We start from the raw sequence: 14,618 nt of genomic DNA, 5'->3' as shown, positions 1-14,618 counted from the left end.
GAAGCTCAGCTCCTGTTGGCAAAGTAGCTGGAGCACCTCTGACTGCTGAGGGCTCCACAGGCATGAGGAGGGGAATGACACCTGGGACCAGAGAGACGGGTGCCCAAGCAGCTCACGATACAGATGGATAGCAGTTGAACTCAGGGGGCCTCAGCGCCGACCTCTCTAAAGCAGCACAGTCATCAAATGTGGACTCTCATGGCTGACTGCTAAAAAGGCTGTCTAAAAGACTGACATCTAAAAAGTCCATCTACTTTTTAGATGGTGCTTTTCACCCGCCTGGATGCTCGAGTCCCCTCTGTATTTCTGTGCAAGCGCGGACATGCAGCTTCTAGTCCCTAGCAGCGTTCTTCCCTCCTCCTCCTCCTCAGGACAGGAGCAGACCTACATCCCCCACGGAGCAAGCCACATTCGCCTGCAAATGCTTGAAGCCGGAGGAGCCGAGGGATAATACATGCCCACGAGGTGCAGGTGCCTACCCCCTTGTCCAGCTGGGCTGCAGGGCTGGCCAGCTGCCCTACCAGCCCAACACCTCCCACCACCCTCCCCTGCCCCGCAGCCCCTGCAGGGCCAGCGTGGGGCTGCCCGGGTGCCCCCTGCACACGTGCCAGTGCCCGTTTCTCACAAGCCCATCACTGCCACGGGGCGCAGCGGGGCTGGGTTTCTTAGCTGTCAGCTGAGTCCTTCTGCAGGCACTATCGACAAATGAACTAATGAGTCCACAAAAGATGGGTGATTTTGCCCCTTCTCCTTCATCTTTTTAACAGAACAAAATGAGCTTCCTAGGAAAATAAAAAGGAAAAGACGACAACACATTAAAAAGGAACCAGCTTCCAGAAACACTTTGCATTTTCCACAGACTTTATTGGATTTTACATGGCAATACACAGTAGTTACATTGCCCTCCTCAAACACGCACAAATTAAAATACCCCGGTGGTATCAACTGTGTGCACACGTGTGCAGTAAGCTTTCTGACTTTATCACTTGCTTTCATATTCCACCCCCATAAAACAACCAAGGTTCAGATGATAGGCAGCTGCAAGGGGATGACCTGGCTTCCAAACAGTGAGCGCAGGGAAGGATTGTTCAGAGCAGAAAGCTGCTCACACTGGACTTAAATAAACCATCATCTGCCATTGTTGATACGGTTGCTAATAGCACTGGACTGAAGAGAAACCAGAGAGTGTTTGTGCCTATTTCAGCACATAATGTTGCGTTGCTAGCCCCCTTTTTTCTTCCCCTGTGAATATCACAAGTCATGTTCACTAGCCAGTGTCTAGTGAGAGTGAACCTGGAAGAATACTTCTGCTCAGAAGCCTGCCCCATGTCTTCCCAGTGCTTCTGCAGCATTAGGGAGAACAGGGTCTTAAGTTTAGCTTACATGTAAATAATAACCATATGCAGAGTATCCACAGAAAGAGAGCCCTGAATTCACATCCCAAGCATCTGCACCCTAAAGCTGATGGCAGGCGTGACAAACATGTTATCTCTGCCTGAATAAAATAGCTCAAACACCCCCAAGACTGCAGAGGAAGAAACAAGTGGCCACAAATTATTGGCAGACAGGAATTAGTCAGGAACATTGAATAAAGCACCAGTTACGATCTGTTTGTAGACAAAAGGTGAGCAGCACAAACTCTCTGACGTATACATTATGGATTGTTTGCCTGGCTCCAGTTAATAAAGAGAAAAAAGCAGCACCTGATATTATGTACAATACAACCAGTCCACATCAAATTTTTCACCTTGGTACATATATAATAGCCTACACTGCACATCCTTCAAAGAACCAGGCTGGTAATAGCTCATCAGGTTACAATAATATAATGCTAGAATATGTCTCCAATCTTATCCCAACATCTGATGGGAGCTCCTTGGGAGCCCCTGAAGGAACGTTTCTTCCTTTCCTAGCTTTGTTAATAGTGTTTCAGGAATAACCACAAAGTCTGTGCCAATCTAACATCCCTTGCACCACACCAGCAACGTGTCAGAAACAATCTCACTTCCAGCAAGGAGAGCAATGAAATGAGTGACAAACGCTTGGTAAAGCAACACACCACTGCAAGGAACAATTCCAGCTGTACTTTTTTTGCCTTTACAAAGCAAAGAAGCTTCATGCCATTGTGCTAAAATACATGCAATGTTCAACACCATACGCATAACCACTGTAATAAACAGTTCCTTTTTTTTTTGTTTGCTTTTGGCTAGGACACCTCGCGGTACTGAAAGTCTGAAAAAAGATTTCCACTGGCTAGTTAGGATTTTTAAAAATCTGATGATCTTCAAAAGCAGAGGAGCTGTACTTTAAGAAGGTAAAATGATGAGCAACATGTTTGATATTTGAATTTTGGAGGAAAAGTCCCACTTTAGGTTTAATATTATGAAATAATATATTTCCTATACATTTCTCTATATAACTTTATCTTTTTGCAACTACATCATCTTTACATTAGTCACAGCACAGAAATATCCCTTCCATACGCAGGGAGTACCCTCAACTTTAAGGAAATTTTTTAAGTTGTAAGTCACAGAAGTTTTAATAACCTTGTTTGAATGCTATAACTACTGCTGCTGGGAACAAGAAAGAAGATGTTTTAATACGTGCAGTTTCCGTAGGAGTCACTGCTAGAAGAAATGTGCTTTGTAATTGTTTCATCCCAAATGGAAGATCATTAAACTGTGCACTTAGTAAAAAGCAATGAAAGCAAACAGTTCCAAAGGTCAGCCTGCCTTTTCCAGTAACCAGCTGGTCTGCAAACTGGCATAATTTTTTTACAACCCTTTCCCCTTCCCCTACACCTTGGACTTTCCATCACTCTATCTCAGAAAATTTAAATTCTTGCTTTTATACGTAGTTCATACACTTCTTTTTTCTTTTTCTTTTTTTTTTTTTTTTTATAAAACAGTATAAAAATAAGAGCAACAGTCAAGAACTACCAGAGGTTTATGCATGGCATGGATGACTAAAATCCTACATTGGATACTGTAGGAAGGGCAGAACTGGTATTTGTGCCAAACAAATGCACTTGGAAAAGAGCAGTAATGTCTTTTTTCAGCTGAAAGCCTAGAGAAAGCTGATGCATGATATCTACAGATGCAATACTTCTACCTAAAATCATCTGTTATTTTGAAACAGTATAAAGGGTTATCTGAGGCTGTGAATAAGCAAAAGGAGCACTATCATACCACGTACATTTAAATGCAACACTGAAACATATCACCAGTTTGTACATTAAATATAGTAAAAACAATTACCATTCACCAGTGTCTGGGTGTTTCTTATGGCAACTTTAGAGTAGGCACCTTTTTTTTTTTCCTGCCCTTTTTTTTTTTTTTTTTTAAATCTCTGTGCCTGCCAATGTTACTTCTAACAAACAGAAGCAAGAGCAATGTAATGTACATGATTTGCTGCCCGTCACGTGTAATGATGACGTTTCTTGCACATAGAGAAGTGAACCTTTGTCAGTGCCTGGTGGTTACTGTCACACGTTAGAGTCCTCATCTGTTATACTGGTGCTAGGAGAGCGAGTTGCAAAGTCTTTAAACATTTCATCTTCTTTCAACATGTGCTAGAAAGGAAAGGAGGGAAGAGTCAAGGTTCAGGCCCTCACAACTGAGATCAGGAACCCAGGATGGTCCAGCCCTGTGCCTGGCAGCAAACACCGCTGTCAGCCCTGCCAGCCACTGCTTCGTTCTGCTGAGGATGTTTTTCATTCACACTAGTGACAAACCAGCTCAGTGCTGTCTGCTAGCCCTAACAGCTCGGGAAGCACAGGCTGTGGCTGGGCTCCCACCCAGAAAATGCACTGTGAACCCCAGCTGGAGCTCACCACCCAAGGGCAACCCGCTAGCCTAGAGCCAGATGCCACGTCCTCTGCCCTCCCCAGGGGTCAGCAAGGAGAGCTGGCAACCATGGGCCACTGCTCCCTGCTGCGGGAACAGGCAGGGATCTTCCTTCTCTTTTCCCTTTCCTCTCTGTCCCCATACAAAAACCAAAGGACCTCAACTGTTCTGATAAGTTCTGATAAGGCTTTGCTACACCTATAATGTGCACAGTGTTTTATATACTTTAGCCCTCAGAGACCAGTGGCACTTCCCGCTATCCAAAGACTAGGTCCTGCTATGCACTGGAATCTGTCAAAGCAACTGCCCCCAAAACTACAAAACTCAGCTGCTTGACAGAGTCAGTAATAGCGAAGAGAAGTTGTACTCGGTGTATTTGTATTACACAGCATCGCTACTTAATAGTGGCAACTGGGAAGGGGTTTACACCCATCTCACAGAGACCTTATTCCACAGACCCCACTTTCAAGCCTTACAGTCAAGTTGTTGATGCCTTCAGAAAACGCTCCTATTTGCCTCACTGTCCCTTCTGAATCTTCCATCTATAAAAAAACCAGATAATGAATAATAAATCAATAATAAATTCATTGTATGCCATGGGAGAGTGGCAATTAAGTGCAGCACATAATGGAACTGCTTGATTACAGCTGACATGATCAGAGCAAGGGAGGAGCGTGACATTTTGGGAGAAAACAGTTATGGCAGAGTAGGTCCTAAAAAGGCTGCATTCACAGCTTGAACCTCCTTGGGCTGAGAGACCTTTGTTAGTAATGCTGTGCGACTGCAGGAAGTCAGGACCTTCACAGGCCAAAGCAGACAGAAGGCTTCCCTGGGGAAAGGAAAGTTTTCCACCAAACCTGACAGCACAGTCAAAGAGTCCAAACTGCTCAAATGGGCTTACCTGCTCCAGTCTGTCCAAATCATCATCGTCATATACTCGGATATCCAGGCCAGGCTTAAAACCCTTCTTTGTCCCACTTCCAGATGCCCGCCCCAGCTCCATAGGACACACATACTCTTCCACATCATCTTGCTTCTTCTTCCTCAGGCTCCCAAAATTGCTGAAGGCAAGTTTCTTTGGCTTACAAGTGGAGAGAAAATTGACAAGAAGTTAGAGAATCAGCAAAGAATCAACAGGTTGCTTACCCTCGCACTGGTATTTCAGTGATGAAGGGTCAAACCCCCACTGCTCTCCTCAACAAAGACCTTCTGAGTAGCTGTATTTCACGATAATTGCATCTGAATGGACAAGATGTGTCCCCTCATTCTACCATTAAGACACCACCATTTAAAGGATCCCAAATGTGATCAGAACCCTACTGCATTAAACCATGAGCATACAAACCATAAGAGACAGTCTCCCTCCTAAATACCTTATAGAACAGACAGAAGGACAACACATGAGTGCTACCTCTTGTCCGTGCACATAAGAGGCTGAGATGTGGTGCGTTCATGGCAGACACAAGTGTCAAACCCATCTGTGCCGAGTCCTGCTCTCGTGCTTCTTTCATTAGCAGTAAGCTCCCCTTCTCAGACCTTACCGAACTGCCCTCCAAACGTGGCTAAAACCAGCACACTGGAGATTCAAATGTCGGCCTGTAAGCTGACACACTGACCCAGAACAAGTGACCAACCTTTACTTTGGCAGTTGCTGTTAGGAGGACGTAGTCTGGGGACTCCATGGCTTCACGTTTCTGCTGCTGGGCCTCTTGCCCGATGAGGAGGTTGAAATGAGTTGCCAAGTGCCGTCTCAATAGTGTCTTGTTCGGTGGGATGTTCAGCAGCTGTGCCATGGTTTCTACATTGAAACGAGGCTCCAAAACCTATTAACACAGAGAATCCAGCTGAAGCCAGTACTGTCTGATGAGCTCTCAAAGACTTCATCAGGCATGCCTATCTTGGTCACTTCCTAAGGTTGTTTTGGGGTTTTTGTTTGTGTTTTAGAGGAAACGTACAACAAAGAGGGAGAAAAGAGAGTTAACTAGTTGAAGGATTCATAAACCACTACCAGGCTTTCCTTCTGGAATTGTAAGTAGAAACATATTGACAGGTAAGAAAGGAACAGATAAATCCACGCTTAACTCTTTTAATGTGTGAAGCTGCCACAAAATGTTTACCAACCATCCTCTTCAATTCTGGAAAACACAGCCTTGGAAATGATGGAAAATAAACAGACATTAAATGTTTTGGGCAGGGATATACCTCTCAATCGCCACAACGAATTTCTGCAAGTGTTAAGTCTCTTGTCTGGAGTATTTGATGCTGTAACAATTGAAAACAATCCCAGCTGGACATTGAAATCACAAGTTTTACAAAAGTAACAAGCCTTCTTCACAAAATAAAACACGTATCCAGGTCTAGGAAGGAAGACGGTGGCTGTTTAACAGCACGATGGCAGTGTACTTCATTGTGGAACAGGAGGTGAACACCATACGTACGTTAAATCCTGAGTGGAATATAGATAATGAAACCCATTGCTGCCCACACTAATCCTGCCCAAGAAGTTCATGTCCTTTGAACTACGGAGTAATAAATTTTGATAGCGACTTCTTACTAAGCAGAATAAGATAAGGTGTGTGCAGCAAAGGTGTCAGAACTTTGCTCTAGTGATTCCCAGCCGTTTTTTTGGGGGTTTTTTCCATAAAATGGAACAGGCCAGCCTAACGCCTTACCATCAGTCCCCCATGCACACCGCTGCCCCGCAGGTTAGGTGCGTACTCTGCCAGATCAACGGAGCGTAACCACTCCATCACGCGATGGTTGGTCCACTGGGTGACCTCGGAAGGTGTGACGTTATTCTGTGAACAGGAGGAACACGCAGTTAAGAAGACTTTCCAGCTCAGCTGTCCCAGCCCCAATCACTACTGAAACAAACCTCTCCTGCCCTTAATGAATGCAAGTCCACTTTGGAACTGGATAAAAAAGCTTTTTGGATTGCTATCTTGCAGCAATACCAACATGGAGATGGGTCTGGACAGTGGGCAGGTCTGTATTATGCTTCATGTCATTTGATTATCCTGCTGTGCACTAGGACTACCTGCAGTTTCTACCAGCAGAACTGAAAATTCAGTTAGCTCCATAAGCTGCTGTGCTTTTTTTGCAGATACACATTGTGAATCTAAATCCAAGAGTCTGGGTTGCTTCATCATCCATTGCCCTACGCAGCGTACGCTGCTTCCAAAACGAACTGATGGCAGTCTCCCATCTGGTAACAGGGCCAAACTCCTTTTACACAGAAAATTTTGAGACAGCCATCAATTTTCCAGAAAGTTACATAAGACTCTTAGTAAGAAGTGGTCATGGAACTCAGTGTTGAAGATGATTTATGGTCCAGACAGCACATCAAAGAAAACAGCCAGCTGTTGGCTAAAACGTAGGATACTTGGCAAAGGGGGACTTGAGTCTGGGGCCACAGCAGGTGGAGGAAAGAAAGTGGTGTTCCAGGTAGTGATGGCAGAGCATGAGACTGGAAGAACAATATGAGGAAAAGGAAACCAAAAATGAAACCGAACGAAATGGGAAGGAGAAGACAGAGCAGGAATAATCAGAAACACCAAGGAAAAAACCCTAGAGGATTCCTTTTCACAGCTTCACCTTAAAGCAGTACCTCGTCAGATGGCCTCCTGCGCAGACAGTTGGGCTCAAAGTTATTTATTCTCAAAACCTGAATGGCTCTTTTGATGCTGAGGTGGTGGAGGACACTGACAACTTTCAAGGACAGCAAGTCATCCTGTTGAAGAGGAAAGGGGAGTCAAAGAACATAGATGTACTTACTGGTGGAACCAGCACCTGACTGGAGGAGACTGTTTCGGATGTTGGCTTAAAATGGCACACCTGACACATTCCAGGGTAAGATTTTAATACACGAGACACATGATTAATGTTAAACCATCTGTCCTAAAATAAAAGCTTCCCATGTTGCACTGCACTAGCTCCTGGGCAGTGTTCTTCACACAGGGAACAGAACTTAGTATGAGAAACCTGGGGTAATGAAGAGCGGAGAGGGTGAGGTGACACATCCTCAAGCAATCCGATCAAAGCCAGGACAGCTTTCCAGACACCGCATTAGACTCACTTGGCATTTGTATTTAATCCTGCCGAAAGTTTTAACACCACAAACATCCAGCTAAGAGTTTAACTGAGAACAATAAATTACCCTGAAAATTGACCACAACTGCAAATGATAAACATTTTTCAAAACGGTTGTCACAAGTGATGGAACGATGGACAAGGTGACCCTACCCAGGGCTGCGGAGAAGTTCACCTTAAGGCTCCTTGGCCCCATCTCACGATCCTTGTGTAGCTCCTACCTTGCACAGGCACCTGCTGTGGTTCAAGGGAAGGGCAGCAGGTTGCCCAGGAGTGCCAATTCTCCCTCGTGTGCCAAGGGAGCACACTGGACACACGGGCAGCCTGGCAGTGCTGTTACACCACACCATCTTCAGCGTGGAATGAGCCACTTCTCACATGTCACAGGGCAAGAGCCTGCGAAGGCACAGCCACACTCCTCCCCTGCAATGCACCCTACAACCATGGAATCATTTGGGTTGGAGAAGACCTTTAAGATCATTGAGTCCAACCGTTAACCCAGCACTGCCAAGTCCCCCACTAAACCACGTCCCTAAGCACCACATCTACACGTCTTTTAAATACCTCCAGGGATGGTGACTCAACCACCTCCCCGGGCAGCCTGTTCCAATGCCTGACAACATTCCAGTGAAGACATTTTCCCCAATAACCAATCTAAACCCTCTCTGGTGCAACTTGAGGCTGTTTCCTCTCATCCTTTCACCTGGGAGAAGAGACCAACAACCACCTCGCTACAACCTCCTTTCAGGCAGCTGCAGAGAGGTAAGGCCTCCTCTCAGCCTCTGGTGATACCGACAAAAGCAGCTGGTTCCTTCTCCAATAGCTCAATCCTTGCAATTTTTTTTACTTAAACATTCATCTCATGAGGCACTTATTTTATAGCTCACACAGACGAGCTGTTTAGGCTCCTACCAGTGCCTATGGAAAGTGTCAGTTCGTGCAATGCCAAGGAAAGAGATGGTGCCTCACAGCACCCCTCTCTCTGCACTGGCCACAGGGCACAGCCAACCGCCTCTGGCTGAACAGGTAGCTTTTAGATGTCAGGAGCTGGGAGAAATTAGTTCCTCCCTTTGTGACTACAGTAGCAAGCAGGAGTTTTGCTTCGGCTCCATTAAAGCTCCCTTTTCTCCCTCTTGTACTCGGGGCTCCTTCAAACCACCGAGGAGGGGTGAGACAGAGCCTTCTGGCACCCAAGGGGGCTCAACTCACAGGACACGTGGACAATGCCGAAGGAGACAGAAGGTTTAGATTAGGCTCACAGGTTAAAAAAGGCTGCTGGTGCTACCCAACCCCCTGACGTGCTGACTGGTTTGCAATACATGCAATGCAGAAGGTGTCACATTTTGCCCACCTCTCATTTCATTCCAACGTATAGCCCCAAAATTCAGCATTTCAAAACCAAAATAATCATATTCTCTCTCATTTAGGGAGCCAAGCCATGAAAAGGAGGAGTATGTGACAGGCCTGGCTAGACTTCCCAGCTCACTGGCTGTGGCTGTAGCTCCAGAGCAGCGCTACAGAAGAAAAACCTCCCCTGCACTGCAACTTGGTCACGTGCTGGAGACTTGCACTCCTGCTGAAGTTCAGTTGTAAATCAGTCCTAACTGTGCCATTAAGTGTCTCAAAGTCCAATTCTCTGCTGGTGCAAGTTGGCTGACTTCAACAAATTTATGCATCCTTGTGCCAAGATTAATCTGGCTTAGAATGTTTTAGTATTACTTATGGATTTTATTTTGCCAGAATATTTAAGAATAGATTCTTCGTTTACCCAAACATTTCACTGCGTTCAGCTAACCTTATGATGAATCTAAGACTAGAGTTTCTATGTCATGTTTTCTAATTTATTATAAAATAATAAATATTTGCTATTATTTATTTTGAGTCAGAGTAACTTCACAAGATTTTAAAAAGTATTTCTTTCATACTTTGCATACAGCTGTATTTAGTTGGTCGTTTACACTGAATCTGTTATAATTTTATGGTCAAAATCTGTTGAAAAATATCCCCAGTGATCTACAATTAAAGGGAATTGACAGGAAGAATATTTATTTAAAAGGCGAAGCTCCTGCTATGAATCTCTCCTCTGTTCACCTATTACTTTTTTTTTTAATACAAAAAAGACCGACTGTTGAATAATACAAGTCCCCTTACATTACAGCCTGTGCTGCGTCTTATCTGCGTTCAATCCCCGTTCAGTTAACACCGTGGTAGTAAAGTCTCTCAACACAAGATCAAGGTCAACGGAGCCTACTGGCATCAGATCACCGAGACTTAAGAAGCAGAAGACAGAAACTGCTTCCTGCTTTTATATTAATGTCTGGCCTTGAAACACCAAAGGAAACAAACGCCAAGCCCCACTACATAAGCAGTATTTAACATTTGACCGAAATGGACTCAACAGCAAAGTCACGCCAGGTAGCCAAGGCAGGTCAGTCCCGGGCAGCGGCTGCGGTTCCTCAGCAGCACTGTGCTTGTCTCAGAGGAGGAGAGTTCAGTGGATCAACCCTAGGCTTCCTCCTGGTGCTGTTGTAAAGCCTATACAAAATACATGCAAATGGGGCATAAAAGGGTAACTTTTACTCTGTCCATGGCATGGCTTGTGAGAGAACAGGAGCGTGATTGATTTCAACTTTGTTATACAGAAGAGATTAATATTAGCGCTGCTTAGTTTGCATCTGTGTCTCCACAGAGACGAACAAAGATCTTACCTCATCTCACCTGAAACACGACACAAAGGAAACCTGCTGGGTTGGCTTCAACTAAAAGCTACTAAATGTAGCCTGTTTTCAAACAAGCTAGCTCTTAAAACTGCAATTTTCTTCAAAGGAAATTGCTTGGGTTTTATTCACCTGAACATCCCCATGAATAGGTAAGTAGACCGAATGTTTGCTCACTGAAGAAAAAATTTCCACCTACCTCTATTAGTTAATTAACAGCAAAGGCCCAGCTGCATGAACTGTGACCACAGATTTTGCACACTTCTGTGTATTTGCAAACACTGCCTGAGCACACCAGTGTCATGCACAGCTGTTAAGCACAAGACTGCCCATTTCTCGTGCGTGAGCCTGTTAGCTCTTCCACCTTAAGATAGTATCTTTTAAAGCTGAAAAGAATATAGGAAATAACTTGCAGGTGAGTAGTAGTATCAGAGCTTCTGTCTTCTATCGGTTACAGCTTTTGCTTAACACAGGACAGCCACTACGGTTTCAAAGGGTTCTTTAAACACTGCAGTGGAGCCCACAGACAAGTACAGCATTTTGGCATGTCCTTTTTGGGGTAGTGATGTCTCTGACACTCTGACCTCCCCTCAGCCTTCTCCCTACAATCACCCAGAAAATGTGAAGACCCAATTTATGAACAATTCAACAGATTTGAAATTATTGTCCCATGAGAAAGTCCCATGAGACACATGAGATGTTTAGCTGTTGGAGAGAAGTCTGTACTTTTGGTACACTACGTGTGCAGAGGCGTAGCCTCTGCGATGCTGCAAAAGCGAGTAAGCTCCAACCTTAGCTTACTTTCAGTACATTCAGTCATCTGGGGCAAAACTGACATGTGGAGACAGCAACCATGTGGCCCTTTTATGTTCCTCTTTAAAACTTTTAACAGTCCCAGAGTAATGCACAGACGGTCAGCCAGCCTCCAGAAGGTGCTGACCTTCTGCTCGAGGAAGCTACAAGCCCGATAGCTGTGATCCAGCTCTCTGGCTCCTTGTGGACACTGGATCCCCTAAGACTGGTTCTGCTCTCCCTGGATGGACACGAGAATGGCTGGCTGCAACACAAGAGCTGTCTGAGCAGCCACAGAGCCCCCACTCATGGGGCCAGCCGGGGTTTGGCCAGTGGCCGCTGCCCCAGGAGGGCTGAGGGAGAGTTGGCAATGGTGGTGCCTCTTCCCCAGCCAGAGCCATCTGTCTCTTGGGGTCAGCTGCTGCCTGGACCCCTCTTCCCCTCCACAGAGCAGGGGCAGGGAGCGCGTTTGGGGCCAGGGCTGCTGCCAGGAAAGGCTTGGGGGCAGCTGAGAGGAGGTGAACATGGGAAGGGGAGAAGGCTGTTCACCGAGGCACATGGCAGGGCACAGCTGCTTGTGCCCTGGGGTGCAAAAAAGGTTGCTGTCGCTGGCGAACTGACCCAAAGGGAGCAGGAGGAACACGAAGGCTGGGATGAAGTTGGAGGGCGTTACATTAATTTATTATCAATGCAGCTGCAGCAATAGGCGCAGTGAAAGCAGTTCTCTCTCTAGTCTCACCTGGTCTTTAGTGAGCTATCCGGAGGTACATCAGTGTGCATTAAAGTGGAGAGAAACTAAGAACATGAAAAAGATGTCAGGAAAAGAAAAGCCATTTACTCACCACGCTCATGTAATGCAGCATTCGGCCATCCACCTTTCCTTCATCAAACTGGGTCTTATACTGGGGGAGGCCAATGTCATCCAGCCACCCTAAGGCAGAGACACACAATCATGTTAGTCTGGTAGCCAAGTTACCTAGCACCAGTTAGTTTTCTTCTCATTCTCTGAGCCCCAAATTAGCCATGATTAGGAGCCCTATCTAAAGTTGGTCTTCAGCATGTAATAAAATCTTACTGGTAACCCAGTGGTAATCCAGTTTTCCATGATTGTTTTCCTCTTCAGATCCGAGTGCCTGCAGAGCAAGCTGAAGCTTCTTCCGATGCAATGGGTGCTTTATCCCAAGCTCCTGTGAAAGGAAGGAAAGCAGCCAACCTAGAGACAATACTGTATTTTATTTCTCCCTCTGCTGAACTACAAATGGTTTCATTGAGTCACACTGTACACAGCAGTTGCTAGTGACTTGGCAGGTGTATTTTCTATTTGCTGAGTATCAGCATCATTTTAGCACATGTGCAGCACTAGGGAAGTGGTGGATTAATTTCAAAATGTGGTGGATTACAAACTGTATGAAAATGTCAGTCATGATATTCTCATACCAGGTTAAAAAAATCCCACAATATAAATCATATTAGCATTCCGAAAAATACTTGATGGGATTACTTCCCTCCCTCCCACTTTGGCAGGTAAGGTTGAAAGAATTGTTTAGTTAAGAGCATATGAAGGTCCCAGGAATTACTGAAATTTATTACTGCTTCCAAATGCATAACACTTTCCCAGTTTACTTGCAAGTGCAGCCATTCCAGGATCTCTTCAATCCCATATACTTTTCACCAGTGCTTGCTAGGTAATGTTACCTCTATGGCAGCACTATACACTCTAACACTATTGCAAGCCACTATGTTCATATCACACTTTTCTTATTCCAGTTGTAGTGTAACTACCAACTTTGAATTAGCCTAATTGAGAAAACAAGCTTACTATTTGGTGAGGAGAGTGATTTTTTTAGAAGCTGAACATTCAAATGTTAGCAAATACTGTGGATTCAAAGTATAAATCAAATCAACTATTTTTCTGTTTCTAGTTGTAGAAAAAAGACAATTCTGTAACGATTTAAGACAAAGAGACTAATCACCATGTGTGTACCAAATTCTCATTCCTCTTTGTATAAAACGGGCAGAAAATATAATCAGACCAAACCAGCAGCTTTTTACACCCTCTCACACAGACCTAAGATAACGGTACCACAAATGAGTGCTAATGAATCAGGGCTACAAGCCCATATGATAATGAGGCACTCTCGTGCATATTTTTAGAAGGCAGCACAGCCGATTGCTATGGCCATGCTTAATGAAGTTAAATCACATAGGTGTAATTATTAGTTTCAGTACACAGCATTACATTTCTATGGAACTTCAACTAAAAAGAAACGGGTTTGGCATCACTTCATATGACAATATTTTAAAAATTCATCTTGTTTACTTCTTTATTTTTACGGGGTGCACCTTACAGCCATGATTTACACGCACAGAAACAGCAATTTTTTTGTACGTTTAACTGAAAGCAGTGTTTGCAGTATTTCTCACCTTTTCCAGATCCTGCTGAGAAGCCTGGAGAAGTGTTTGCCCAGACAGTATCCAGTGTTTGCCGTTACTCATGTAAGAGCCTAGCCCTTGGTCCTGGAGCCAGTTGCAAACCTGCTCCTTTGTCCACTTTGCGAATGGCATGTCCAGCTCACTACAGAAGATTTTACCAAAAAAAAGACTGATAAATCCCGTGCCTCAAATCTCCTTTTCCCATATATAATAAGAAAGCCAAACCCTAAGCCCAATCCATGAGTTTTTTGTGGGAGTTGGGACAATCTTGGTGGGGGAAAATGTGCATCATAGCTGGCTATTAGGTGAGCCTCCCAAGGAAGAGGGTTTCTCTACTTCTGAACCGTGAGCACCATGAACTGCGGACAGCTGCTGATCTCCTGCCACGATCACAATAAACATGGTCTGTTAATACTACTGAAAACAACCACTTCTGCCACCTGAGTGGCTAAAATGCTGAACTGGGATCATAATGTTTCACTTTAGCTTTTAATACCCAGAAATGCAGCAAGGAATGTACCGGAGTAGTATCTGTCACTGCCAGGCGAGGGCTCGCACCCTGCTTCTGCTCCACACAGCCTCAGGGCTGCAGCCTGTGAAGCTGTGAGCAAGGCAGGCTCTGCTCAGCAGCATCACCACACCACCCAACGCACCTCAACTCTGCAAAGACCATCTCTCACAGGAGTGAATGGCCTGGGAGCCACCTGTTTCCACTTGCCAGGAGAGGGGGCATTTCATCTTG

General features: G+C 45.0%; 1 protein-coding gene across 7 annotated transcripts in view; it reads right to left on the bottom strand.

Annotated features, from left to right (window-relative positions):
* Positions 1–843: 843 nt before the first annotated feature.
* Positions 844–14,618, bottom strand: part of PPFIBP1 (PPFIA binding protein 1) — a 119,580-nt gene continuing 105,805 nt past the window's right edge. For all 7 annotated transcript variants that reach the window (XM_037390657.1, XM_037390659.1, XM_037390658.1 and 4 more), the window contains 9 exons: positions 13,868–14,018; positions 12,519–12,630; positions 12,286–12,374; positions 7,453–7,575; positions 6,518–6,643; positions 5,480–5,668; positions 4,747–4,926; positions 4,322–4,387; positions 844–3,571 (listed from right to left, as the gene is read on the bottom strand). In XM_037390657.1, the coding sequence (XP_037246554.1) occupies positions 3,485–3,571; positions 4,322–4,387; positions 4,747–4,926; positions 5,480–5,668; positions 6,518–6,643; positions 7,453–7,575; positions 12,286–12,374; positions 12,519–12,630; positions 13,868–14,018 (1,123 nt within the window). In that variant the 3' untranslated portion in view covers positions 844–3,484. The remainder of the gene's footprint in view (positions 3,572–4,321; positions 4,388–4,746; positions 4,927–5,479; positions 5,669–6,517; positions 6,644–7,452; positions 7,576–12,285; positions 12,375–12,518; positions 12,631–13,867; positions 14,019–14,618) is intronic.

Source organism: Falco rusticolus, chromosome 5, assembly GCF_015220075.1.
Source record: "Falco rusticolus isolate bFalRus1 chromosome 5, bFalRus1.pri, whole genome shotgun sequence".
In the NCBI taxonomy this organism is placed as follows: domain Eukaryota; kingdom Metazoa; phylum Chordata; class Aves; order Falconiformes; family Falconidae; genus Falco; species Falco rusticolus.
The sequence above is the reverse complement of the archived record's forward strand: the minus strand, read 5'-3'. Positions and strand labels throughout refer to the sequence as shown.